Here is a 25,460-nt window from a genome sequence, read left to right on the forward strand (position 1 = left end):
ATCAGGTTGCAGGGATTTTTCTCAGTAACTGTTTACAAGTGTCTTTGTTGACATGTTTAGGGGCATTTATGTCACCGTATTTTTTTTAAAAAAACTATTTGCTCTAGAAATGTCAAAAGCCCCTTTAAATATTGGGGCAGTTACAATTTTTTGTTTCTTATGTAAATTAAACAGTTCCGTTGCCTTGGTATTCAGTTACTCATTAGTGTGTCTAGTGTCTGTATATGTATAAATGTAAATACAGATGATAGTTATATGGAGAGTCTAAATAGACTAAGACATAGTCTGGGCCACTGCTGTCATCCTGTCAGTTAAGGGAGAGAAGACAGAAACAGTACAAGGTAGAAATGGAGAAAGTGCTTACTGAAGCATACATACAAAGTGCTGAGGAAATTGAGGGGTGGGAGAGAGCACATTTTCTTGAGTGATTATGAAAGCCTCTGCAGACTGAGTGAATAGCCTAAGCAAGCAATGAAAACAGCATGGTAAAGCGGGCTCAGAGAGCAATAGCAATGATGCTTGTTGGAGACATAAGTAGATTCCAAGTGATGTAGGTGCTGGAGAGCCTTCAAAGTATTTCAGTGGTTAGACTTTTGGGTTAAATAGATCTTCCTGATAGAAGGATGTAGGTTAGATGTAAGAACAACAAAACAAGGAGCACAGTGTAAGGGAGAGGTGACAGACTTGGCTTATAGGATAGAGAAGAGGGTGTGCTCGTGCTCAGTTGTGTCTGCCTCTTTGTGACGCTATAGACTATAAGCTGCCAGGCTCCTCTGTCCACCGGATTTCCCAGGTTAAGAATACTGGAGTGGGTTACATTTCCTTCTCCAGATGATCTTCCCGGCCCAGGGACTGAACCTGCATCTCCTGTACTGGTAGGCGGATTCTTTACCACTGAGACACCTGGGAAGCAGAGAAGAGGATACTGAATGGGAAATACGAGGGTAGCCAAATTTTGTGCAAGTTGTTCTACTGTGTGAACAATATCTTCACCTGGATGATTTTTTTTGGCTAAATACACTATTCTCACAAAACTAGCCTGGGGCCTAGGATTGCACAACATTGCTCTACTTTTTCAGAGAAGGCAATGGCACCCCACTCCAGTACTCTTGCCTGGAAAATCCCATGGACGGAGAAGCCTGGTAGGCTGCAGTCGATGGGGTTGCTAAGAATCGAACTGGACTGAGTGACTTCACTTTCACTTTTCACTTTCATCCATTGGAGAAGGAAATGGCAACCCACTCCAGTGTTCTTGCCTGGAGAATCCCAGGGACGGAGGAGCCTGGTGGGCTGCCGTATATGGGGTCGCACAGAGTCGGACACAACTGAAGCGACTTAGCAGCAGCTCTACTTTTTAATTTTTTAGATAAATAATTTATTGAGATATAATCAGATAACATAATTTACCCATTTTTAATGCTGAATTCAGTGATTTTTTTTGGTGTATGTTCACTGCGTTGTGCAACCATCACCACAATTTTGGAATACTTTTATCATTCTAAAAAGAAACCCTGTCCTTATTAGTAATCAGTCCCAATTCTTGCCTCACGTCATCCCTTCAGTTCAGTTCAGTTCACTCAGTTGTGTCCAACTCTTTGCGACCCCATGGACTGCAGCACGCCAGGCTTCCCTTCCATCACCAACTCCTGGAACTTGCTCAAACTCATGTCCATCAAGTCGGTGATGCCATCCAACCATGTCATCCTCTGTCATCCCCTTCTCTTGCCTTCAATCTTTCCCAGCATCAGAGTGTTTTCAAATGAGTCCGTTCTTCGTATCAGTTGGCCAAAGTACTGGAGTTTCAGCTTTATCAGTGCTTCCCATGAATATTCAAGACTGATTTCCTTTAGGATGGACTGGTTGGATCTCCTTGCAGTCCAAGGGACTCTCAAGAGTCTTCTCAAACACCACAGTTCAAAAGCATCAGTTCTTCAGTGCTCAGCTTTCTTTATAGTCCAACTCTCACAACCATATGTGACTACTGGAAAAGCCATAGCTTTAACTAGATGGACCTTTGTTGGTAGTATCTCTGCTTTTTAATATGCTGTCAAGGTTGTTCATAGCTTTTCTTCCAAGGAGCAAGCATCTTTTAATTTCATGGCTGCAATCACCATCTGCAGTGATTTTGGAACCCCCAAAAATAAAATCTCTAGCTGTTTTGATTTTTTCCCCATCTATTTGCCTTGAAGTGATGAGACCAGATGCCATGATCTTAGTTTTCTGAATGTGAGCTTTAAGCCAACTTATTCACTCTCCTCTTTCACTTTCATCAAGAGGCTCTTTAGTTCTTCTTCACTTTCTGCCATAAGGGTGGTGTCATCTGCATATCTGAGGTTGTTGATATTTCTCCTGGCAATCTTGATTCCAGCCTGTGCTTCATCCAGCCCAGCATTTCTCCTGATGCTTATAAGTTAAATAAGCAGGGTGACAACATACAGCCTTGAGGTACTCCTTTCCCTTTTTGAAATTAGTCTGTTGTTCCATGTCCAGTTTTAACTGTTGCTTCTTGACCTGCATACAGATTTCTCAAGAGGCAGGTCAGGTGGTCTGGTATTCCCATCTCTTTCAGAATTTTCCACAGTTTGTTGTGATCCAAACAGTCAAAGGCTTTGGTGTAGTCAATGAAGCAGAAATAGATTTTTTCTGGAACTCTCTTGCTTTTTCCATGATCCAGCGGATGTTGGCAATTTGATCTCTGGTTCCTCTGCCTTTTCTAAATCCAGCTTGAACATCTGGAAGTTCAAGGTTCACGTACTGTTGAAGCCTGGCTTGGAGAATTTTGAGCATTACTTCGCTAGAGTGTGAGATGAATGCAATTGTGAGGTAATTTGAACATTCTTTGGCTTTGCCTTTCTTTGGGATTGGAATGAAAACTGGTGGCAAGGCTAGTGCAGATCGCAGACTCGCGCGGGCGGGTTTGAACCTTCGGATCTTAGGGACGCAAAGCGTAACCTGGGGTGGGTGGCGAAGCTCCCCGGGTGGTCAGCACGGACGCTGGAGGCACGGCGGCGCCATTCATCTCCAGCACCCCCCTGTAGCCGGCTCCGCAGTGGTCTGATCCGGTTGCCCGGTGCAGGTTTGGGTTCCGGACCGAACGCTGCGTGTTCTGTTCATTTGTTGTGGTTCGGGCAGGCCCTGGATACGGCTCTGCTTGCCAGAGCAGCCTTGGCGCTATGGCGGGGCCCGGGAGTGCCCCTCAGCCGTACCTGGGGCTGGTCCTGGCAAAGCTTCGCTGGGTGAGTCCAGGCGCGATCAGGGTTACTTGGCCCAGGGGTCGCGGGTGCCTCCCGGGGAAGGAAGCTGCAGACTCTGGGGGTCTGAGCCGCAGTGGTCGGAGGTCCTGAAGCCAGTTCTCAGCTGCCGGGGGGCTGCGGCCTGTGTCCAGGGCAGTAGCTAGGTTCCTAGGGTGCTTGGGCGGGTTCTGATGTGGTGTAGGGAGACCTGGAGATCCGGAAGGTGAAGAGAGCATTTGCTTATGCTTAGCAGGACTTTAGAAAGGTGAGTTTCCTAAAATGAATTAGCCTTTCGGTCATGTTATTTATTTTGGTGACACGTGGTTTCCCCGACTGTGAGAAACTTGAGGACTGATCCTGTGAAATCAGTTCCTTTTAAGTGCTGAAACTTCGCGTTGCTTGAAAGGACATCTAAGCCTGGACGGGGAATTGGGATTCTAATTCTGCGGTTTCTTTTAAGAAATAATGCTCTTAGCTCAGACGGTAAAGCGTCTGCCTACAATGCCGAAGACCCAGGTTTGATCCCTGGCTCAGGAAGATCCCCTGGAGAAGGAAATGGCAACCCACTCCAGTGTTCTTGCCTGAAAAATCCCATGGACTGAGGAGCCTGGTAGGCTACAGTCCATGGGGTCGCAAAGAGTCGGACACGACTGAGTGACTTCACCATAAGCGAGATTGTTCGTCGCTTCTTTCTATCTTGTTAATGTAAACGGTCGTGTTAACGTCAAGATCTGGAGATATTGAGCTCCCAGTGTTCACAATTTCTTTTTCGTTTTTTAAGGTTCAGTTTATAATCAGGTTGCAGGGATTTTTCTCAGTAACTGTTTACAAGTGTCTTTGTTGACATGTTTAGGGGCATTTATGTCACCGTATTTTTTTTAAAAAAACTATTTGCTCTAGAAATGTCAAAAGCCCCTTTAAATATTGGGGCAGTTACAATTTTTTGTTTCTTATGTAAATTAAACAGTTCCGTTGCCTTGGTATTCAGTTACTCATTAGTGTGTCTAGTGTCTGTATATGTATAAATGTAAATACAGATGATAGTTATATGGAGAGTCTAAATAGACTAAGACATAGTCTGGGCCACTGCTGTCATCCTGTCAGTTAAGGGAGAGAAGACAGAAACAGTACAAGGTAGAAATGGAGAAAGTGCTTACTGAAGCATACATACAAAGTGCTGAGGAAATTGAGGGGTGGGAGAGAGCACATTTTCTTGAGTGATTATGAAAGCCTCTGCAGACTGAGTGAATAGCCTAAGCAAGCAATGAAAACAGCATGGTAAAGCGGGCTCAGAGAGCAATAGCAATGATGCTTGTTGGAGACATAAGTAGATTCCAAGTGATGTAGGTGCTGGAGAGCCTTCAAAGTATTTCAGTGGTTAGACTTTTGGGTTAAATAGATCTTCCTGATAGAAGGATGTAGGTTAGATGTAAGAACAACAAAACAAGGAGCACAGTGTAAGGGAGAGGTGACAGACTTGGCTTATAGGATAGAGAAGAGGGTGTGCTCGTGCTCAGTTGTGTCTGCCTCTTTGTGACGCTATAGACTATAAGCTGCCAGGCTCCTCTGTCCACCGGATTTCCCAGGTTAAGAATACTGGAGTGGGTTACATTTCCTTCTCCAGATGATCTTCCCGGCCCAGGGACTGAACCTGCATCTCCTGTACTGGTAGGCGGATTCTTTACCACTGAGACACCTGGGAAGCAGAGAAGAGGATACTGAATGGGAAATACGAGGGTAGCCAAATTTTGTGCAAGTTGTTCTACTGTGTGAACAATATCTTCACCTGGATGATTTTTTTTGGCTAAATACACTATTCTCACAAAACTAGCCTGGGGCCTAGGATTGCACAACATTGCTCTACTTTTTCAGAGAAGGCAATGGCACCCCACTCCAGTACTCTTGCCTGGAAAATCCCATGGACGGAGAAGCCTGGTAGGCTGCAGTCGATGGGGTTGCTAAGAATCGAACTGGACTGAGTGACTTCACTTTCACTTTTCACTTTCATCCATTGGAGAAGGAAATGGCAACCCACTCCAGTGTTCTTGCCTGGAGAATCCCAGGGACGGAGGAGCCTGGTGGGCTGCCGTATATGGGGTCGCACAGAGTCGGACACAACTGAAGCGACTTAGCAGCAGCTCTACTTTTTAATTTTTTAGATAAATAATTTATTGAGATATAATCAGATAACATAATTTACCCATTTTTAATGCTGAATTCAGTGATTTTTTTTGGTGTATGTTCACTGCGTTGTGCAACCATCACCACAATTTTGGAATACTTTTATCATTCTAAAAAGAAACCCTGTCCTTATTAGTAATCAGTCCCAATTCTTGCCTCACGTCATCCCTTCAGTTCAGTTCAGTTCACTCAGTTGTGTCCAACTCTTTGCGACCCCATGGACTGCAGCACGCCAGGCTTCCCTTCCATCACCAACTCCTGGAACTTGCTCAAACTCATGTCCATCAAGTCGGTGATGCCATCCAACCATGTCATCCTCTGTCATCCCCTTCTCTTGCCTTCAATCTTTCCCAGCATCAGAGTGTTTTCAAATGAGTCCGTTCTTCGTATCAGTTGGCCAAAGTACTGGAGTTTCAGCTTTATCAGTGCTTCCCATGAATATTCAAGACTGATTTCCTTTAGGATGGACTGGTTGGATCTCCTTGCAGTCCAAGGGACTCTCAAGAGTCTTCTCAAACACCACAGTTCAAAAGCATCAGTTCTTCAGTGCTCAGCTTTCTTTATAGTCCAACTCTCACAACCATATGTGACTACTGGAAAAGCCATAGCTTTAACTAGATGGACCTTTGTTGGTAGTATCTCTGCTTTTTAATATGCTGTCAAGGTTGTTCATAGCTTTTCTTCCAAGGAGCAAGCATCTTTTAATTTCATGGCTGCAATCACCATCTGCAGTGATTTTGGAACCCCCAAAAATAAAATCTCTAGCTGTTTTGATTTTTTCCCCATCTATTTGCCTTGAAGTGATGAGACCAGATGCCATGATCTTAGTTTTCTGAATGTGAGCTTTAAGCCAACTTATTCACTCTCCTCTTTCACTTTCATCAAGAGGCTCTTTAGTTCTTCTTCACTTTCTGCCATAAGGGTGGTGTCATCTGCATATCTGAGGTTGTTGATATTTCTCCTGGCAATCTTGATTCCAGCCTGTGCTTCATCCAGCCCAGCATTTCTCCTGATGCTTATAAGTTAAATAAGCAGGGTGACAACATACAGCCTTGAGGTACTCCTTTCCCTTTTTGAAATTAGTCTGTTGTTCCATGTCCAGTTTTAACTGTTGCTTCTTGACCTGCATACAGATTTCTCAAGAGGCAGGTCAGGTGGTCTGGTATTCCCATCTCTTTCAGAATTTTCCACAGTTTGTTGTGATCCAAACAGTCAAAGGCTTTGGTGTAGTCAATGAAGCAGAAATAGATTTTTTCTGGAACTCTCTTGCTTTTTCCATGATCCAGCGGATGTTGGCAATTTGATCTCTGGTTCCTCTGCCTTTTCTAAATCCAGCTTGAACATCTGGAAGTTCAAGGTTCACGTACTGTTGAAGCCTGGCTTGGAGAATTTTGAGCATTACTTCGCTAGAGTGTGAGATGAATGCAATTGTGAGGTAATTTGAACATTCTTTGGCTTTGCCTTTCTTTGGGATTGGAATGAAAACTGGTGGCAAGGCTAGTGCAGATCGCAGACTCGCGCGGGCGGGTTTGAACCTTCGGATCTTAGGGACGCAAAGCGTAACCTGGGGTGGGTGGCGAAGCTCCCCGGGTGGTCAGCACGGACGCTGGAGGCACGGCGGCGCCATTCATCTCCAGCACCCCCCTGTAGCCGGCTCCGCAGTGGTCTGATCCGGTTGCCCGGTGCAGGTTTGGGTTCCGGACCGAACGCTGCGTGTTCTGTTCATTTGTTGTGGTTCGGGCAGGCCCTGGATACGGCTCTGCTTGCCAGAGCAGCCTTGGCGCTATGGCGGGGCCCGGGAGTGCCCCTCAGCCGTACCTGGGGCTGGTCCTGGCAAAGCTTCGCTGGGTGAGTCCAGGCGCGATCAGGGTTACTTGGCCCAGGGGTCGCGGGTGCCTCCCGGGGAAGGAAGCTGCAGACTCTGGGGGTCTGAGCCGCAGTGGTCGGAGGTCCTGAAGCCAGTTCTCAGCTGCCGGGGGGCTGCGGCCTGTGTCCAGGGCAGTAGCTAGGTCCTAGGGTGCTTGGGCGGGTTCTGATGTGGTGTAGGGAGACCTGGAGATCCGGAAGGTGAAGAGAGCATTTGCTTATGCTTAGCAGGACTTTAGAAAGGTGAGTTTCCTAAAATGAATTAGCCTTTCGGTCATGTTATTTATTTTGGTGACACGTGGTTTCCCCGACTGTGAGAAACTTGAGGACTGATCCTGTGAAATCAGTTCCTTTTAAGTGCTGAAACTTCGCGTTGCTTGAAAGGACATCTAAGCCTGGACGGGGAATTGGGATTCTAATTCTGCGGTTTCTTTTAAGAAATAATGCTCTTAGCTCAGACGGTAAAGCGTCTGCCTACAATGCCGAAGACCCAGGTTTGATCCCTGGCTCAGGAAGATCCCCTGGAGAAGGAAATGGCAACCCACTCCAGTGTTCTTGCCTGAAAAATCCCATGGACTGAGGAGCCTGGTAGGCTACAGTCCATGGGGTCGCAAAGAGTCGGACACGACTGACCTTCACCATAATCGAGATTGTTCCTCGCTTCTATCTTCATCATGGCTTTGCTTTTCTTTGGGATTGGAATGAAAACTGACCTTTTCCAGTCCTATGGCCACTGGTGAGTTTTCCAAATTGACTGGTCCATTGAGTGCAGCACTTTAACAGCATCATCTTTTAGGATTTGAAATAGCTCATCAAATTTGGAATTCCATCACTAGCTTTGTTCATAGTGATACTTCCTAAGGCTCGCTTGACTTCACATTCTAGGATGTCTGGCTCTAGGTGAGTGATCACACCATCATGATTATCTGGGTCATGAAGATCTTTTTCGTATAGTTCTTCTGTGTATTCTTGCTACCGCTTCTTATTCTTTGTCACTTCCGCTGTATAATAGTAAGGGATTTGATTTAGGTCATATCTGAATGGTCTAGTGGTTTTTCCCTACTTTGTTCAATTACTACCTCATCTTTAATCCCTACTTCATACCTTGGCCAACACTAATCTACTTTATATCCCTATGAATTTGTCTATTCTGGACATTTCATGTAAATTAAATCATATAGTATGTGGCCTTTTGTGTCTGGCTTCATTTACTTATCACACTTTCAAAATTCATCCATGTTGCACTAGACATATAATATTTTGAATGTTCATAGTTTAATGGATATTTGAGTTGTTTGTGCTTTTTGACTGTTATGAATTATGCTGCTGTGGAAATTCATGTACAAGCTTTTTAAATGAATATTTTCAGTTCTTTTGAGTGTATACCTAGGAGTGGAATTACTGGGCCATATTTACTGTATGTTTAACTTTTGGAAGAACTGCCAAATTGTTTTCCACAGATGATGTACCATTTTGCATTCCTACCCGCAGTTTATGAGAGCTGAATTTCACACATTCTCTCCAATATGTTTTTTCCCTTCCTATACAACCACCCTAATGATGAGTGTGGGCATCCCTGGTGGCTCAGTGGTAAAGAATCTGCCTGCAGTGCAGGAGATGTGGGTTTGATCCCTTGGTTGGGAAGATCCCCTGGAGGAGGGCATGGCAACCCACTCTAGTATTCTTGTCCAGGAAGTCCCATGGGCAGAGGAGCCTGGCGGGCTACAGTCCTACAGTCCATGGTGTCACAAAAGAGTCGAACGTGACTTAGCAACTAACAACAGTGTAAAGTGGTACCTTGTGGTTTTGATTTGCAGTCATCTAATGACTAATAATGTTGAACAACCTCACATGTACTTATTGACCATTATCTTCTTTGTAGAAATATCTATTCAGTTTTTTTTTTTTTTAACCATTTAAAACATTGGATTATTTGTCTTTTTACGGTTGAAGTCATAAGAGGTCTTTATACATTCACAATATTAGAACCTTCCTCATCAGGTACATGACTGGCAAATGTTTTCTCCCATTTTGTGGATTATATTTTCACTTTTTTGATGGTGACCTTTGAAACACGAAGTTTTAAACTTTGATGAAATCTAGTTTATTTTTTTTCCCGTTGGTGCTATATGCTTTTGGTGTCATATCCAGGAAATGATTGCTTAACATAAGGTCACAAAGATTTACGTCAGTGCTTCCTTCTAAGAGTTTTAGCTCTTACATTTTGGTCTGTGATATATTTTAAATTAATATTTATATGTAATATAAAGTATAGGTTTCGTTTCATTTGTTTGCAAGTGGATATTCACTAGTCCCAAAATCATTTGTTGAAAAGACCCTCTTTCCTCATTGATTTTGTATAGGTACTGCTGTTAAAATTCAACTGACCATAAATTTTTTTACTGAGATGAGATTCACTGATAATATTAGTTTCAGGTGTAAAATACAGTGATTCAGAACTTCTATAGATTATATTCCACTTAAAGTTATTATAAAATATTGGCTATATTCCCTGTGCAGTATATCTTTGTAGTTTCATTTCAGTTCAGTTCTATTGCTCAGTTGTGTCTGACTCTTTGCGACCCTATGAAGCACAGCATGCCAGGACTCCCTGTCCATCGCCAACTCCTAGAGTCCACCCAAACCCATGACCATTGAGTCGGTGATGCCATCCAACCATGTCATCCTCTGTTGTCCCCTTCTCCTCCTGCCCTCAATCTTTCCTAGCATCAGGGTCTTTTCCAGTGAATCAGCTCTTCACATCAGGTGGCCAAAGTATTGGATATAGTATAGCATCAGTCCTTCCAAGGAACACCCAGGACTGATCTGCTTTAGGATGGACTGGTTGGATCTCCTTGCAGTCCAAGGGACTCTCAAGAGTCTTCTCCAACACCACAGTTCAAAAGCATCAATTCTTCAGCACTCAGCTTTCTTTATAGTCCAACTCTCACATCCATAATGACTACTGGAAAAACCATAGCCTTGACTAGATGGACCTTTGTTGACAAAGTAATGTCTCTGCTTTTGAATATGCTATCTAAGTTGGTCATAACTTTCCTTCCAAGAAGTAAGCGTCTTTTAATTTCATGGCTGCAATCACCATCTGCAGTGATTTTGGAGCCCCCCAAAATAAAGTCTGTCACTGTTTACACTGTTTCCCCATCCATTTGCCATGGAGTAATGAGACCAGATGCGAGGTAGCTCCTCCCGGCCGCCGCCCCTGACCTCGGACTTAGGTAGCTCCTCTCGGCTGTTCCTGTGGCGTCACAGCCTGGCACTCTCGGCCACCGCCCCTGACCTTGGACATGGGGTAACTCCTCTTTGCCAAGAGGAGCTACCTGGTGTCCGAGTTCAGGGGCGGCGGCCGAGAGGAGTCACCCTGCGCCCGAGGCCAGGGGCAGCAGCTGGGAGGAGCAACCCCACATCCAAGGAGCGGTGGCTGCGCGGGCACAGGAGTGCCTCGAGGAGCTATCCCACACTGAAAGTCAGGAAGGGCGGCAGTGAGGAGATACCGCTCGTCCAAGGTAAGGAGCAGCGGCTGAGCTTTGCTGGAGCAGCCCGTGAAGAGATACCCCATGCCCAAGGTAAGAGAAACCCAAGTAAGATGGTAGGTGTTGCAAGAGGGCATCAGAGGGCAGACACACTGAAACCATACTCACAGAAAACTAGTGAATCTAATCACACTAGGACCACAGCCTTGTCTTAAATCAATGAAACTAAGCCAAGCCCACGGGGCAAGCCAAGACGGGTGGGTCATGGTCGAGAGGTCTGACAGAATGTGGTCCTCTGGAGAAGGGAATGGCAAACCACTTCAGTATTCTTGCCTTGAGAACCCCATGAACAGTATGAAAAGCCAAAATGATAGGATACTGAAAGAGGAACTCCCCAGGTCAGTAGGTGCCCAACATGCTACTGGAGATCAGTGGAGAAATAAATCCAGAAAGAATGAAGGGATGGAGCCAAAGCAAAAACAGTACCCAGCTGTGGATGTGACTGGTGATAAAAGCAAGGTCTGATGCTGTAAAGAGCAATATTGCATAGGAACCTGGAATGTCAGGTCCATGAATCAAGGCAAATTGGAAGTGGTCAGACAAGAGATGGCAAGAGTGAATGTCGACATTCTAGGAATCAGCAAACTAAAATGGACCGGAATGGGTGAATTTAACTCAGATGACCATTATATCTACTACTGTGGGCAGGAATCCCTCAGAAGAAATGGAGTAGCCATCATGGTCAACAAAAGAGTCCGAAATGCAGTACTTGGATGCAGTCTCAAAAATGACAGAATGATCTCTGTTCGTTTCCAAGGCAAGCCATTTAATATTACAGTAATCCAAGTCTATGCCCCAACCAGTAATGCTAAAGAAGCTGAAGTTGAACGGTTCTATGAAGACCTACAAGACCTTTTAGAACTAACACCCAAAAAAGATGTCCTTTTCATTATAGGGGACTGGAATGCAAAAGTAGGAAGTCAAGAAACACCTGGAGTAACAGGCAAATTTGGCCTTGGGATGTGGAATGAAACAAGGCAAAGACTAATAGAGTTTTGCCAAGAAAATGCACTGGTCATAGCAAACACCGTCTTCCAACAACACAAGAGAAGACTCTACACATGGACATCACCAGATGGTCAACACCGAAATCAGACTGATTATATTCTATGTGGCCAAAGATGGAGAAGCTCTATACAGTCAACAAAAACAAGACCAGGAGCTGACTGTGGCTCAGATCATGAACTCCTTATTACCAAATTCAGACTTAAATTGCAGAAAGTACGGAAAACTGCTAGACCATTCAGGTATGACCTAAATCAATTCCCTTATGATTATATATACAGTACAAGTGAGAAATAGATTCAAGGGCCTAGATCTGATAGGTAGAGTACCTGATGATATGGAATGAGGTTCATGACATTGTACAGGAGACAGGGATCAAGACCATCCCCATGGAAAAGAAATGCAAAAAAGCAAAATGGCTGTCTGGGGAGGCCTTACAAATAGCTGTGAAAAGAAGAGAAGCAAAGAGCAAAGGAGAAAAGGAACGATATAAGCATCTGAATGCAGAGTTCCACAGAATAGCAAGAAGAGATAAGAAAGCCTTCTTCAGTGATCAATGCAAAGAAATAGAGGAAAACAACAGAATGGGAAAGACTAGAGATCTCTTCAAGAAAATTAGAGATACCAAGGGAACATTTCATGCAAAGATGGGCTCGATAAAGGACAGAAATGGTATGGACGTAACAGAAGCAGAAGATATTAAGAAGAGGTGGCAAGAATACACAGAAGATCTGTACAAGAAAGATCTTCACGACCCAGATAATCACGATGGTGTGATACTGATCTAGAGCCAGACATCCTGGAATGTGAAGTCAACTGGGCCATAGAAAGCATCACTATGAACAGAGCTAGTGGAGGTGATGGAATTCCTATTGAGCTATTTCAAATCCTGAATGATGATGCTGTGAAAGTGCTGCACTCAACATGCCAGCAAATTTGGAAAACTCAGCAGTGGCCACAGGACTGGAAAAGATCAGTTTTCATTCCAATCCCAAAGAAAGGCAATGCCAAAGAATGCTCAAACTACCGCACAATTGCACTCATCTCACATGCTAGTAAAGTAATGCTCAAAATTCTCCAAGCCAGCCTTCAGCAATACGTGAACCGTGAACTTCCAGATGTTCAAGCTGGTTTTAGAAAAGGCAGAGGAACCAGAGATCAAATTGCCAACATCCACTGGATCATGGAAAAAGCGAGAGAGTTCCAGAAAAAGATCTATTTCTGCTTGATTGACTATACCAAAGCATTTGACTGTGTGGATCACAATAAAGTGTGGAAAATTCTGAAAGAGATGGGAATACCAGACCACCTGACCTGCCTCTTGAGAAATCTGTATGCAGGTCAGGAAGCAGCAGTTAGAACTGGATATGGAACAACAGACTGGTTCCAAATAGGAAAAGGAGTATGTCAAGGCTGTACATTGTCACCCTGCTTATTTAACTTCTATGCAGAGTACATCATGAGAAACGCTGGACTGGAAGAAACACAAGCTGGAATCAAGATTGCTGGGAGAAATATCAATAACCTCAGATATGCAGATGACACCACCCTTATGGCAGAAAGTGAAGAGGAACTCAAAAGCCTCTTGATGAAAGTGAAAGAGGAGAGTGAAAAAGTTGGCTTAAAGCTCAACATTTAGAAAACAAAGATCATGGCATCTGGCCCCATCACTTCATGGGAAATAGATGGGGAAACAGTGGAAACAGTGTCAGACTTTATTTTGGGGGCTTCCAAAATCACTGCAGATGGTGACTGCAGCCATGAAATTAAAAGATGCTTACTCCTTGGAAGAAAAATCATGACCAACCTAGATAGCATATTCAAAAGCAGAGACGTTACTTTGCCGACTAAGGTCTGTCTAGTCAAGGCTATGGTTTTTCCTGTGGTCATGTATGGATGTGAGAGTTGGACTGTGAAGAAGGCTGAGCGCCGAAGAATTGATGCTTTTGAACTGTGGTGTTGGAGAAGACTCTCGAGAGTCCCTTGGACTGCAAGGAGATCCAACCAGTCCATTCTGAAGGAGATCAGCCCTGGGATTTCTTTGGAAGGAATGATGCTGAAGCTGAAACTCCAGTACTTTGGCCACCTCATGCGAAGAGTTGACTCATTAGAAAAGACTCTGATGCTGGGAGGGATTGGGGACAGTAGGAGAAGGGGACGACAGAGGATGAGATGGCTGGATGGCATCACTGACTCGATGGACGCGAGTTTGAGTGAACTCTGGGAGTTGGTGATGGACAGGGAGGCCTGGCGTGCTGCGATTCATGGGGTTGCAAAGAGTCGGACACGACTGAGCAACTGAACTGAATTGAACTGAATGAGACCAGATGCCGTGATCTTAGTTTTCTGAATGTTGAGTATTAAGCTGGGTTTTTCACTCTCCTCTTTCACTTTCATCAGGAGGCTCTTTAATTCTTCACTTTCTGCCATAAGCGTGGTGTCATCTGCATATCTGAGGTTATTGATATTTCTCCTGGCAATCTTGATTCCAGCTTGTGCTTCATCCAGCTCAGCGTTTCTCATGATGTCTCTCCATAAAAGTTAAATAAGCAGGGTGACAGTATACGGGCTTGACATACTCCTTTACCTATTTGGAACCAGTTTGTTGTTTCATGTCCAGTTAACTGTTGCTTCCTGACCTGCCTACAGGTTTTTCAAAAGGCAGATCAGGTGGTCTGGTATTCCCATCTCTTTCAGAATTTTCCACAGTTTATTGTGGTCCACACAGTCAAAGGCTTTGGCATAGTCAATAAAGCAGAAATAGATGTTTTTCTGGAACTCTCTTGCTTTTTCAATGATCCAGGGGATGTTGGCAATTTGATCTCTGGTTCCCCCGCCTTTTACAAACCAGTTTTAACATCTGGAAGTTCACGGTTCACGTATTGCTGAAGCCTGGCTTGGAGAATTTTGAGCAACTTTAAATGGCAACCCACTCCAGTATTCTTGCCTGGAAAATCCCATGGACGGAGGAGCCTGTTTGGCTACTGTCCATGGGGTCGCAAAGAGTCAGACACGACTGAGCGACTTTCACTTCACTTCACTTACTAGCGTGTGAGATGAGTGCAGTTGTGCAGGAGTTTGAGCAATTTTTGGCATTGCGTTTCTTTGGGAGTGGAATGAAAACTAACCTTTTCCAGTCGTGTGGCCACTGATGAATTTTCCAAATTTGCTGACATATTGAGTGCTGCACTTTCACATCATCTTTTAGAATTTGAAATTAGCTGAACTGGAATTCCATCACCTCCACTAGCTTTGTTTGTAGTGATGCTTCCTAAGGCCCTCTTGACTTCACATTCCAGGATGTCTGGCTCTAGGTGAGTGAGAGTGATCACACCATGGTGATTGTCTGGTTCATGAAGATCTCTTTTGTGTAGTTCTTCTGTTGTATTCTTGCCACCTCTTCTTAATATCTTCCGCTTGTCGTTTACTTTATGCATAGTAGTTTGTACCTCTTACCTGCCTCCCCTTATCTTGCCTCTTCCCCCTACCCTCTCCCCACTGGTAACCACAGATTTGTTCTTTATAACCTTGATTCTCTTTCTGTTTTGTTGCATTAGTTTGTTTTATTTCTTAGATCCCGCATATAGTGAAAATGTCCTGTGTCTTTCTTTGTCTCGCTGATTTCGCTAATTACTCATATTGCAAATAGCAACATTTTATTCTTTTTTATGAATGGATAACATTCCATTGTGTGTGTGTGTATGTGTGTGTGTATACATTACATGTTCTTTTAAAAATTTTTTTTAAAGATTTTATTTTGTATCGAGGTATAGCTGATTAACAATATTATGAGAGTTTCCAGGTGTACAGTGAGAAAGAACTTGGCCATACATATACATGTATCCATTTCTTCCCAGTATTGTGTGTCCAAATACTCCTTTTTCTCAGAAACAGAAATAATTTTAAAAAATTACCATTAGTTATGTATAGTGATATCACAATTCTGTTATCTGGTAACGGGTAATGTAGGGAAAGGCAGAGGTAGAGATCAGGGTAAAGGGTATTTTTTTTTTTTTAGAAAAGTTATCAGTTCAGTTCAGTTGCTCAGTCGTGTCCTACTCTTTGCAACCTCATGAATCGCAGCATGCCAGGCCTCCCTGTCCATCACCAACTCCAGAGTTCACTCAAACGAATGTCTGTCGAGTTGGTGATGCCATCCAGCCATTTCATCCTCTCTCGTCCCCTTCTCCTCCTGCCCCCAATCCCTCCCAGCATCAGAGTCTTTTCCAATGAGTCAACTCTTCGCATGAGGTGGCCGAAGTACTGGAGTTTCAGCTTTAGCATCATTCCCAGGGCTGATCTCCTTCAGAATGGACTGGTTGGATCTCCTTGCAGTGCAAGGGACTCTCAAGAGTCTTCTCCAACACCACAGTTCAAAAGCATCAATTCTTCGGCGCTCAGCCTTCTTCACAGTCCAACTCTCACATCCATACATGACCACAGGAAAAACCATAGCCTTGACTAGACGGACCTTAGTCGGCAAAGTAACGTCTCTGCTTTTGAATATGCTATCTAGGTTGGTCATAATTTTCTTCCAAGGAGTAAGCGTCTTTTAATTTCATGGCTGCAGTCACCATCTGCAGTGATTTTGGAGGCCCCCAAAATAAAGTCTGTCACTGTTTCCACTGTTTCCCCATCTATTTCCCATGAAGTGATGGGACCAGATGCCATGATCTTCGTTTTCTGAATGTTGAGTTTTATAGAAAAGGTATAAGGTTTATTTATAATACAGCTTAATGATCTGTAGATAGCATATATGGATCAGAGTTATAAAAATGATTTTAAAAAGGAGAATAGATATAAAAGGGCATTTTTCTAGATAGAAATGGCCGAAAAAAGAAAGATTTGCCAATAGAGGTTTTGGAATTAACTCTGGAAAGACTCAAACCTGATCAAACTTCTGGTTGTTCTTAAAAAAAGGATATTTTTCTACTATTCCCCTACCTTTTACCTAAAAAAAAAAAAACTTTATTTTTGACTGCCCTCAATGTTCATTTCTATGTAATGGCTTTCCCTAGTTGCAGTGAGCAGGGACTTCTCTTCATTGTGAGCAGGTTTCACCCTGTGGTGGCTTCCCTTGTTGTGGAGCAAGACCTCTAGGTGATCTGGCTCAGTAGTTGTGGCACAATGAGGTTAGTTGCCCCATGGCATGTAGAATCTTCCAGGACCAGGGATTGAACCTGTGACCCTGGCATTGGCAGACAGATTCTTCACCATTCAACCATTAGGGAAGTCCCCTTTTATCTTTTTATGTGATTGACTGATATGTGGGGCCTGGTAACAAAAAATAACCTCATTCGATGACAGTGAAGATGAATTGACCCCGAGTAAGGTAAAATACAGAAGCAGCTGCAAAAGCCTTCAGCTGTTTTGTGCTGAAGACTTGCTAGGGAAAGAAGTAATGTGGAAAGGCAGTGATTATAGTATCATGCTCCTTGAAAGAGGAATAGTAGAAACAGTTACCTCTATTGAACATCTGCCCTCCATGTTTAAACAGCATTATTCCCATTACAGATAAGAGAAGGGAGCCATAGAGGTATGGTAGAGGGATTCAGATTCTAAAGCCATGGTTTCATCAGTAGTTCTTAAACTTTAATAAAGCAGCAGATCCATTCCCCCCCCCCCACTCCCCCCCGGGCCTAGATAAATCTTACATGGAAGCCAATAAAGCAAACCGCGGGGTAGGGTGGCAAGGAGAGTGCAGATCGCAGACTCGCCCGGGTGGGTTTAAACCTCTGGGTGCTCGAGGCACGGCGGCGCCATTCATCTCCAGCACCCCCCTGTAGCTGGCTCCGCAGTGGTCTGATCCGGTTGCCCGGTGCAGGTTTGGGTTCCGGACCGAACGCTGCGTGTTCTGTTCATTTGTTGTGGTTCGGGCAGGCCCTGGATACGGCTCTGCTTGCCAGAGCAGCCTTGGCGCTATGGCGGGGCCCGGGAGTGCCCCTCAGCCGTACCTGGGGCTGGTCCTGGCAAAGCTTCGCTGGGTGAGTCCAGGCGCGATCAGGGTTACTTGGCCCAGGGGTCGCGGGTGCCTCCCGGGGAAGGAAGCTGCAGACTCTGGGGGTCTGAGCCGCAGTGGTCGGAGGTCCTGAAGCCAGTTCTCAGCTGCCGGGGGGCTGCGGCCTGTGTCCAGGGCAGTAGCTAGGTCCTAGGGTGCTTGGGCGGGTTCTGATGCGGTGTAGGGAGACCTGGAGATCCGGAAGGTGAAGAGAGCATTTGCTTATGCTTAGCAGGACTTTAGAAAGGTGAATTTTCTAAAATGAATTAGCCTTTCGGTCATGTTATTTATTTTGGTGACACGTGGTTTCCCCGACTGTGAGAAACTTGAGGACTGATCCTGTGAAATCAGTTCCTTTTAAGTGCTGAAACTTCGCGTTGCTTGAAAGGACATCTAAGCCTGGACGGGGAATTGGGATTCTAATTCTGCGGTTTCTTTTAAGAAATAATGCTCTTAGCTCAGACGGTAAAGCGTCTGCCTACAATGCCGAAGACCCAGGTTTGATCCCTGGGGTCAGGAAGATCCCCTGGAGAAGGAAATGGCAACCCACTCCAGTGTTCTTGCCTGGAAAATCCCATGGACTGAGGAGCCTGGTAGGCTACAGTCCATGGGGTCTCAAAGAGTTGGACACGACTGAGCGACTTCACCATACTCTATGGAAAAAACCTAAACTGATTGAATCAGGATAAGAGCATCGGATTCAGCTTCTTTCTTTGGCCTTCTCGCCTCTTACTCTCACTTTCAGGCATCTCTGTAGAACTCTGGTTTAAAAATCATTACATTTCACCCTACTGTTTTCCTTCATCTCTTGGTGATAGTGGTTAATAACAGATAATTTTATGATACAGGTTTTGTTAGTGTTTACATGTAAACTTGTATTTATGTTTATGTCTTAGTCTGACAGGGCTGCTCTAACAAAAATGCTGTAGACCGAGTGACTTAACAAACATTTTCATCATAGTTCTAGGGGCTGGGAACACCATGATAAAGGTGCTGAAGATCTGGTGTGTTGTAATCAAAACTTTTTAACAAGTTAATTTTCTTTGTCTTGAAGGCTGTGGCAGCATTGCCTGAAGATATGAGACAATCCAATTTGTATGGTTTTCCATGGGAATTGGTGATATGTGCAACTATTGTTGGATTTTTTGCTGTTCTCTTGTTTTTATGGAGAAGTTTTCGGTCGGTAAGTAATCAATGCTAGGTATACTAAGAGAACATTCAGTCTTCATGTTGAATAAGTAATATGAGAAATGTATCTTTTGTTTTAAGGAAACAGGTTATCATTTTGTGGGCTACTTGTGTTAATGTGTGGCTGCTAGAAACTGAGTATAGATTTTAAGGAATTTTTTTTAATTTCATTTTTCGACTGCACCATGCCGCATGCAGGATCTTAGTTCCCTGACCAGGGATAGAACCTATGCTCCCCTGCAGTGGAAGCGTGGAGTCTTAACCACTGGACTGCCAGAGAAATCCCTAGAGGAATTTTTTAAAGTGCTGAAATTTTAAAAAATTCCTTTACATGAGTATTCCATACTAATACTAAAACCCTGCCTTTATTTCTTACTTATTATTTGGGGTGGTGTTTATTTTTAAGAGTCTACTAAACATCTGTGATTAAACCACCCAACTGGAATCAAAGACGTTGACCGTCACTTATATTTAGATGATCCTCCTCATTTCATCCCCCTGCCTCCCTGAAGTAGAGGTAATCCTGTTCAAGATCCTGTGTTGATATTCCAATGCCTCAAAAAAAATTTATCTTGGTCTCATGTATTAAATACATATATCCTTCCGAAGTATAGTAATTTTGCTTAGTTTCATGCCAAATATCATGGTTTGGAACTTTTTTACTCCATCCTATTTTGCTAAGATTCATCCATATTTTTGGTTCATTTTGATTGTTTTAATATTACATCGAGAGAATATACTACAGTTAATTTATATTTTTTATGGTCTTGGGCCTTTGAGTTGTTTCCAGGTTTTTTCTATTACAAATCATGCTGCTGTATAAATTCTTATACTTGTCTCCTATTGTGTATTTGTAAGTTTCTCTTGGGAATATACTGGGTCTGAGATTTACTTGGTGTAGTGCATGCTGGAGGTTCTACTTTTAAAAGCTAATGCTAAATTCTTTTCCAGTTGTCTGTACTAGTTTATACTCCCAACAGCAATATATAAGAGGTCCTAGAGATCCATTTGATCTCTGTCCTTTCCAACAGTTATTATCGTTGAAATTCTTTATTTTTGCCATTTGAATGGTATCTTACCATGGTTCTGATGTATTCTTTGATCACTAAGGAGATTGAAAACTTTATTTACTGGCCATATGTATTTGTTCTTCAGGGAAATATTTTGTTTATATCTTATGCCCCTTTTTATTTTGAGTAGTTTGTTCTTTTCATTTGTAGGAATTTCTTATGTATTCTTTAAAAAAACTTTTTAAAATTGGAGTTTGATTGCTTTACACTGTTGTGTTGGTTTCTGCTGTATAGCAAAGTGAATCAGTTATAAGTACACATATATCTCCTCCCTCTTCAGCCTTCTTCCCATCCCCTCCTTATGTATTCTTGATGATATCCTTGTTGATTATGTCTATTACAGATGTCCCAGTATGAAACATCTTTTCATTGTTCTTAAGATGTTTTCTGATGAGTAGAAATTCTTAATGAAAACAATTTCCATTTAGCACAGAAGTGCTTGATCCATTTTGAGTTAATTTTCTGGTTGGTGTAGGGTAGCGAGTCTGTAATTCCCCATCCTCCTCACCCTACCCCTCAAATAACCTTTTTCCCGGCTTTGTTTATTGAATAGTCTTTCCTTTTCCCATTTTTCTGCCATGCTGTGTATGAGAGTGCCACGTGGATGTAGACCTTTTCTGTGCTCTTTTTTCTATTCCACGGAGTATTATTGAAAACAAGTACATGTGTATCATTCCATATCCATCCATTATTAAGTCAGTCTTGCTAACTGACTAATTTGATAATTCATGTATCACATATTCTTGCTCTTTTTGTTGTTGTTTCCTTCATTATCAAGAATAGAGAGAAGTTGGCTGAATTCCACTGTCATGATGGATTTATCAGTTACTTTCTATAGTTTTTTCAATTCTTTCTTTACGTACTTTGAGAATATTGTTTTAGGTGGGTATATGTTTAGAATTGCTATATCTCTTCTTGGTGGGTTAACTGTTTAGTCAATATTTAGTGACCCTCTGTAACTCTACTGATGCTTTTGTCTTAAGTTTCTTATCTGATGTTAATACAGCTAGACCAGTTTTCTTTCTGGTAATATTTATTGTGTCTTTTTCCATCCTTATATTTTCCAGTCTTTCTGTGGTCTTTTACTTAATGTATGTACTCTACGGATTTCTCTATTTTATTGGAGTATAGTTGATTTACTATGTTGTGTTAATTTCAGGCATACAGCAAAGTGATTCAGTTCTGTATGAATTTTTAACAATATTTAATCCAAAAAATCTCTGTGTTTTCACTGAGTTTACTGTATCTACATGTTATGATTATTGATTACTGATGTATTTGGACCACTTTCTCCTAGCATACTTTATTAATGTATTCCACTTTTTATATATTTCTTTTCAGTTCTTTCTGCATTCATAAAGTAAATTTTCCTAGTGAGAAGACAAGAACCTTATTTAGCATACTCTCACATCCCTTGGTCTCTTTCACTTTCCAGACTACTTTCATGTTGGTATAATCTTGAATTTTAGTTCTAAAAATATTTCTCTTTTCTTTTTACTTTCCTCTCCACCCCTTCTCCATCCTTGAAGACAACAATAAATATTACCAAGATATTTGATCATCAATAATTGATGTATCTCTTGTAGGGTCTCCTGGATTTAATTCTTCTCATATTTGGATACTTCTTTCTATATTGTGTTTAGTATTGGTCTTTGTATGGTAAAACTTTTGTATGCTTGAGGATGTTTGAATTAAGTTCTTATGCTGGAACAGCAATTTGTTTGAGTTAAGCATTCTGGGTCTAAATTTTCATCCTGTTAATACTTTAAAATCCTTTACTTCCTTGTCTTTTTATATCTAATGTTACTTATTGAAAGGTCTCTTGTCAGTGTGATTCTTATTCATTTGTAAGAGGCTTTTGATATCCTTATTTCAATATAATTTGTTTAGGCTTGACTGTTTTCTTATTTCTTCTTTGAATTATCTTAAATATTTAAATATGAAATCTTTTATATTTTTTAATTCTGAGAAGTTTTTTCTGCATTATACATGTTTTTTTTTTCTTCTCTTTGGGACTATTGCTGTTTAAGATGTTGGCTCTTCTCACTTCCCTATCTCTTTAACAATATTTTCTCCATTTTTTTAAAATGGTTTACTGTTACTTTTTTTTTTTTAATTTTAAAGAAAAAGTTTATTGAAGATCTGAAAAATAATTTCTAAAAGATTAACTTTTCCAGAAAACTGTAGCTACACAATGCATTGAGTCTATCATGTTAAAACGTGCATTAGACACAAATACAAAAACCATGAAACAAGCCACCGTTCTTCAGCAATTGAGCAAAGATAAAATGCCTAGAGAACAATATGGATGGATAACTCACAAAGGATGGGCTCTTTACTTTAAGCACCATAAAAAAAAGGGGAGCACAAATGGATGAGTGTTTTCAGTTATGTACACTGAATTGAGCCTTTGGCACTAGGAATCAGAGCATTTGTGTCATATAGCGTTAACACATATTATAAAGGTGCGTAGTGTCAGAGGAATAGAAACCACCAGTGTTCAAAAGCAGCTTTGTCAACTAAGCAATAAAACACTCTACAGTATGTCTCTCTCTTGTCCATCACTGAATACACTGGCAGCAACGTTGAAATGAAAAAAAGGAAAGAAAAAAGGAGCTGTAACTCCTTTTATTTTCTCTGTTTAAAATCAAACAGAAAACAGACATCAATTTTGTTATGCACGAACATTTCCAAAGTACATTGTTTGTACAAGAGAAGGACTAAGAAACAAAGAGGTGTTCATAGAGATCAAATGTGGGTGGGTGCAGGTGCCTCACACGGCTTTCCGATGGTCCTCAGGGGAGCCGCTTCATAATGGCTGGCACGAAACAGAGTTGCGGAGTTCTTTGCTGGGTATTTTAGGAAACTGTGAAGATAATTCAGTAATAAGGCAATGCTGTTTTCATCCAGAGGTGTATAGGCCAACATTGCTCCAATTCTTACAGTCTCAGGAGACGTGGCGCTCCGTACACCTGGGTGCATCAGGGTGGTCCGCAAGGATCTCGGCGTACTGCGGCGCCTCAGATTCGTAGAGCATTGAGTGCCCAGCCTCACACGGAGGTACTCCTTTTTCCCAGCCACAACCTCATTGACTGCATACTCCTTATTATCTGGTCTGTGTTTCCTCGAGATTTCTTGTAATTTGCATAATCCTCTAAAATGGAATCCACATTCTTCTTGGCAGGAAGAGAAAAGAGCTGTTTTTGCTGAGTAATTAAGTCCCAGTCATCAACAAGCCATGGTTTCAGTTCCTGAGGAATCTTTAACTTCAGCTCTGCTCATGAATGTTTCCTGGTTTTCAACAGTAGGATCTACTCGAGCCCTTTTCTTGCAGGGAGGCTGAGGTGTCTCCCCAGTGCTGCCACCAGCTCCATTTCCAGATGTCTTCTGTTTGTTCTTTTTGTTTTCACGTCAGCGTTTTTCTGCTGCAGCCCAGCAGTCTTCTTTCCAGGGGCAGGCCCTCACATCTTCCCCTCTGCATACTGCTTTTGATTGGCTTTTTTGAAGTTCTCGTTGTTTCTGCACATTGGTATCCACGTACTTGAGTACTCTGCTTTCTGGAACCCATTCACCCCAATTTTTATTCCAACCCCTGTAATGTATAAAGTATTTTACTTGTTTATCCTTTATGGCAACTTTTACACACTTTGCTTCATAAAGAAGAGGCCCATGAAAGCACAGCACTCTCTCACCTCCTGGAATTAAGGCTTCGGGTCCTGCTTTGGCACCATTTATAAGAGATTCATCGCCGCCGTCTCCTTCTCCTCCTGTTACTTTTTGAGATAGTTTCTGAATCTGTTTCAGTTCACTAGTTGTTCCTCATCTAACTAATTATACTGTACCTTGACTTTTAAATCTTGTTTCATTTAATTTTATTCTTGTATATCTTGTGTAGATTATCTAAGTCCCCATTGCTTTTTTTTCTCAGTACTGAAATGGCAACCCACTCCAGTGTTCTTGCCTCGAGTATCCCAGGGAGGGGGAGCCTGGTGGGCTGCTGTCTGTGGGGTCGCACAGAGTTGGACACGACTGAAGTGACTTAGCAGCAGCAGCAGCAGCAGCGGCAGCACTTGTTTATTCTGGCCCTTGTGGGCCATTTGGGCAGTGAAGGGGGAGCAGGCATGTCCCCATTGTTTTTAGTCCTAAGCCTGACCCTCTTATAAATTGAAATTTTCCCTTCATTGTTTGAAAGAGAGGTTAAAGAAGAAAAAAGTTTTTTTACTTTATAGTCAGCAGATCCATGGCCCCATGGTAACATTTTTCAAATTGTGTTATTTTAGATATTAGTACTAGGGGAGATGATAGGGGCTTCTTTAAGTAGTTTGTTTTGGGGTCAAATATGTTTGAGGAGCAGTGGGCTAAATGAAATGAAACAGGTATTTTTAAGGTAGAGTTATTTCAGAGCCTTTATTATGCTAATAAATGTGAATCTTCAATGGGGGGACTTAATATGTAGCATTATTTTCTCAATGGAAATAGAACACTTTTTGGGTAGCTTATGTTTATACTAAAAGTAATAAGAAACACTTTAAGTTGTCAGTAGCAGTTAAATAAGTTATATTTGCCTGAATGTATGTTTGTTTTAATGTAATTTTTGTTAAAAATTTGTTTCAGGTTAGAAGCCGGATTTATGTGGGTAAGCTCTTTTTTCTATTTTAGATCACATCATTGTTGTTTGTAATTAAATAAACTTAAAAACATGATAACGTTAACTCTTTTTTAGGGAGAGAGAAAAAGCTTGCTGTAGAACTTTCTACACTGATTGAAGAAAAATGTAAACTGCTTGAAAAATTTAGCATTGTTCAAAAGGAGGTAAGACATTTTTGAAAATGTTGACATTCATGTTAGGATCCTCTAGGATCCTTACTTTACAGTGCAGGTATTTTTGTGTAAGTTTAAGATTATTAATGCTTTGTTTGCAAAGTATGAGACTTCAGTTGCTTTCATATAACCAGTCTAAATTGTAACCATTGTGATTGGTGCATAGTGATGTCTCATTGTGATTTCGGTTTTTGTTTCCCAGACTGATGAGGTTGAGCACCCTTTGATGTTTTATTGACCATTTGGATATATCCTTTTTGTTTCATGTTGCCCAGTTAATTTTTTTTCACATTTTAAAAATTATCTTTTATCTTTTGAAAATCTTTGGTTATCTTTTTCCTTTTGGTATATATATTTTTCCTATATTTTGGATACAAGTCCTTTGTCAGATATATGTATTACAAATATCTTCTACTCGGTGGTTTGCCTTTATATTTCAAGTGGTGTCTTGGTAAGCAGAAGTTCTTATTTGTAACAGTCTAATTTGTCAATCTTTTCTTTATGATGACTGCTGTTTGTTTCCTACTTAAAATTTTTTCTTTTTTTT

The 25,460-nt window shown here is 42.0% G+C and overlaps 1 protein-coding gene and 1 pseudogene across 1 annotated transcript in view; one reads left to right on the forward strand and one right to left on the reverse strand.

The window, feature by feature from the left end:
- Positions 1-25,460, forward strand: part of MIA2 (MIA SH3 domain ER export factor 2) — a 99,397-nt gene that overhangs the window by 24,168 nt on the left and 49,769 nt on the right. The window contains exons 7-9 of the mRNA XM_052660143.1: positions 18,889-19,017; positions 24,707-24,728; positions 24,816-24,904. Of these exons, the coding sequence (XP_052516103.1) occupies positions 18,889-19,017; positions 24,707-24,728; positions 24,816-24,904 (240 nt within the window). The remainder of the gene's footprint in view (positions 1-18,888; positions 19,018-24,706; positions 24,729-24,815; positions 24,905-25,460) is intronic.
- LOC128067018 (mortality factor 4-like protein 1) lies at positions 22,866-23,823 on the reverse strand (annotated as a pseudogene).

Source organism: Budorcas taxicolor, chromosome 21 (assembly GCF_023091745.1).
Source record: "Budorcas taxicolor isolate Tak-1 chromosome 21, Takin1.1, whole genome shotgun sequence".
In the NCBI taxonomy this organism is placed as follows: Eukaryota; Metazoa; Chordata; class Mammalia; order Artiodactyla; family Bovidae; genus Budorcas; species Budorcas taxicolor.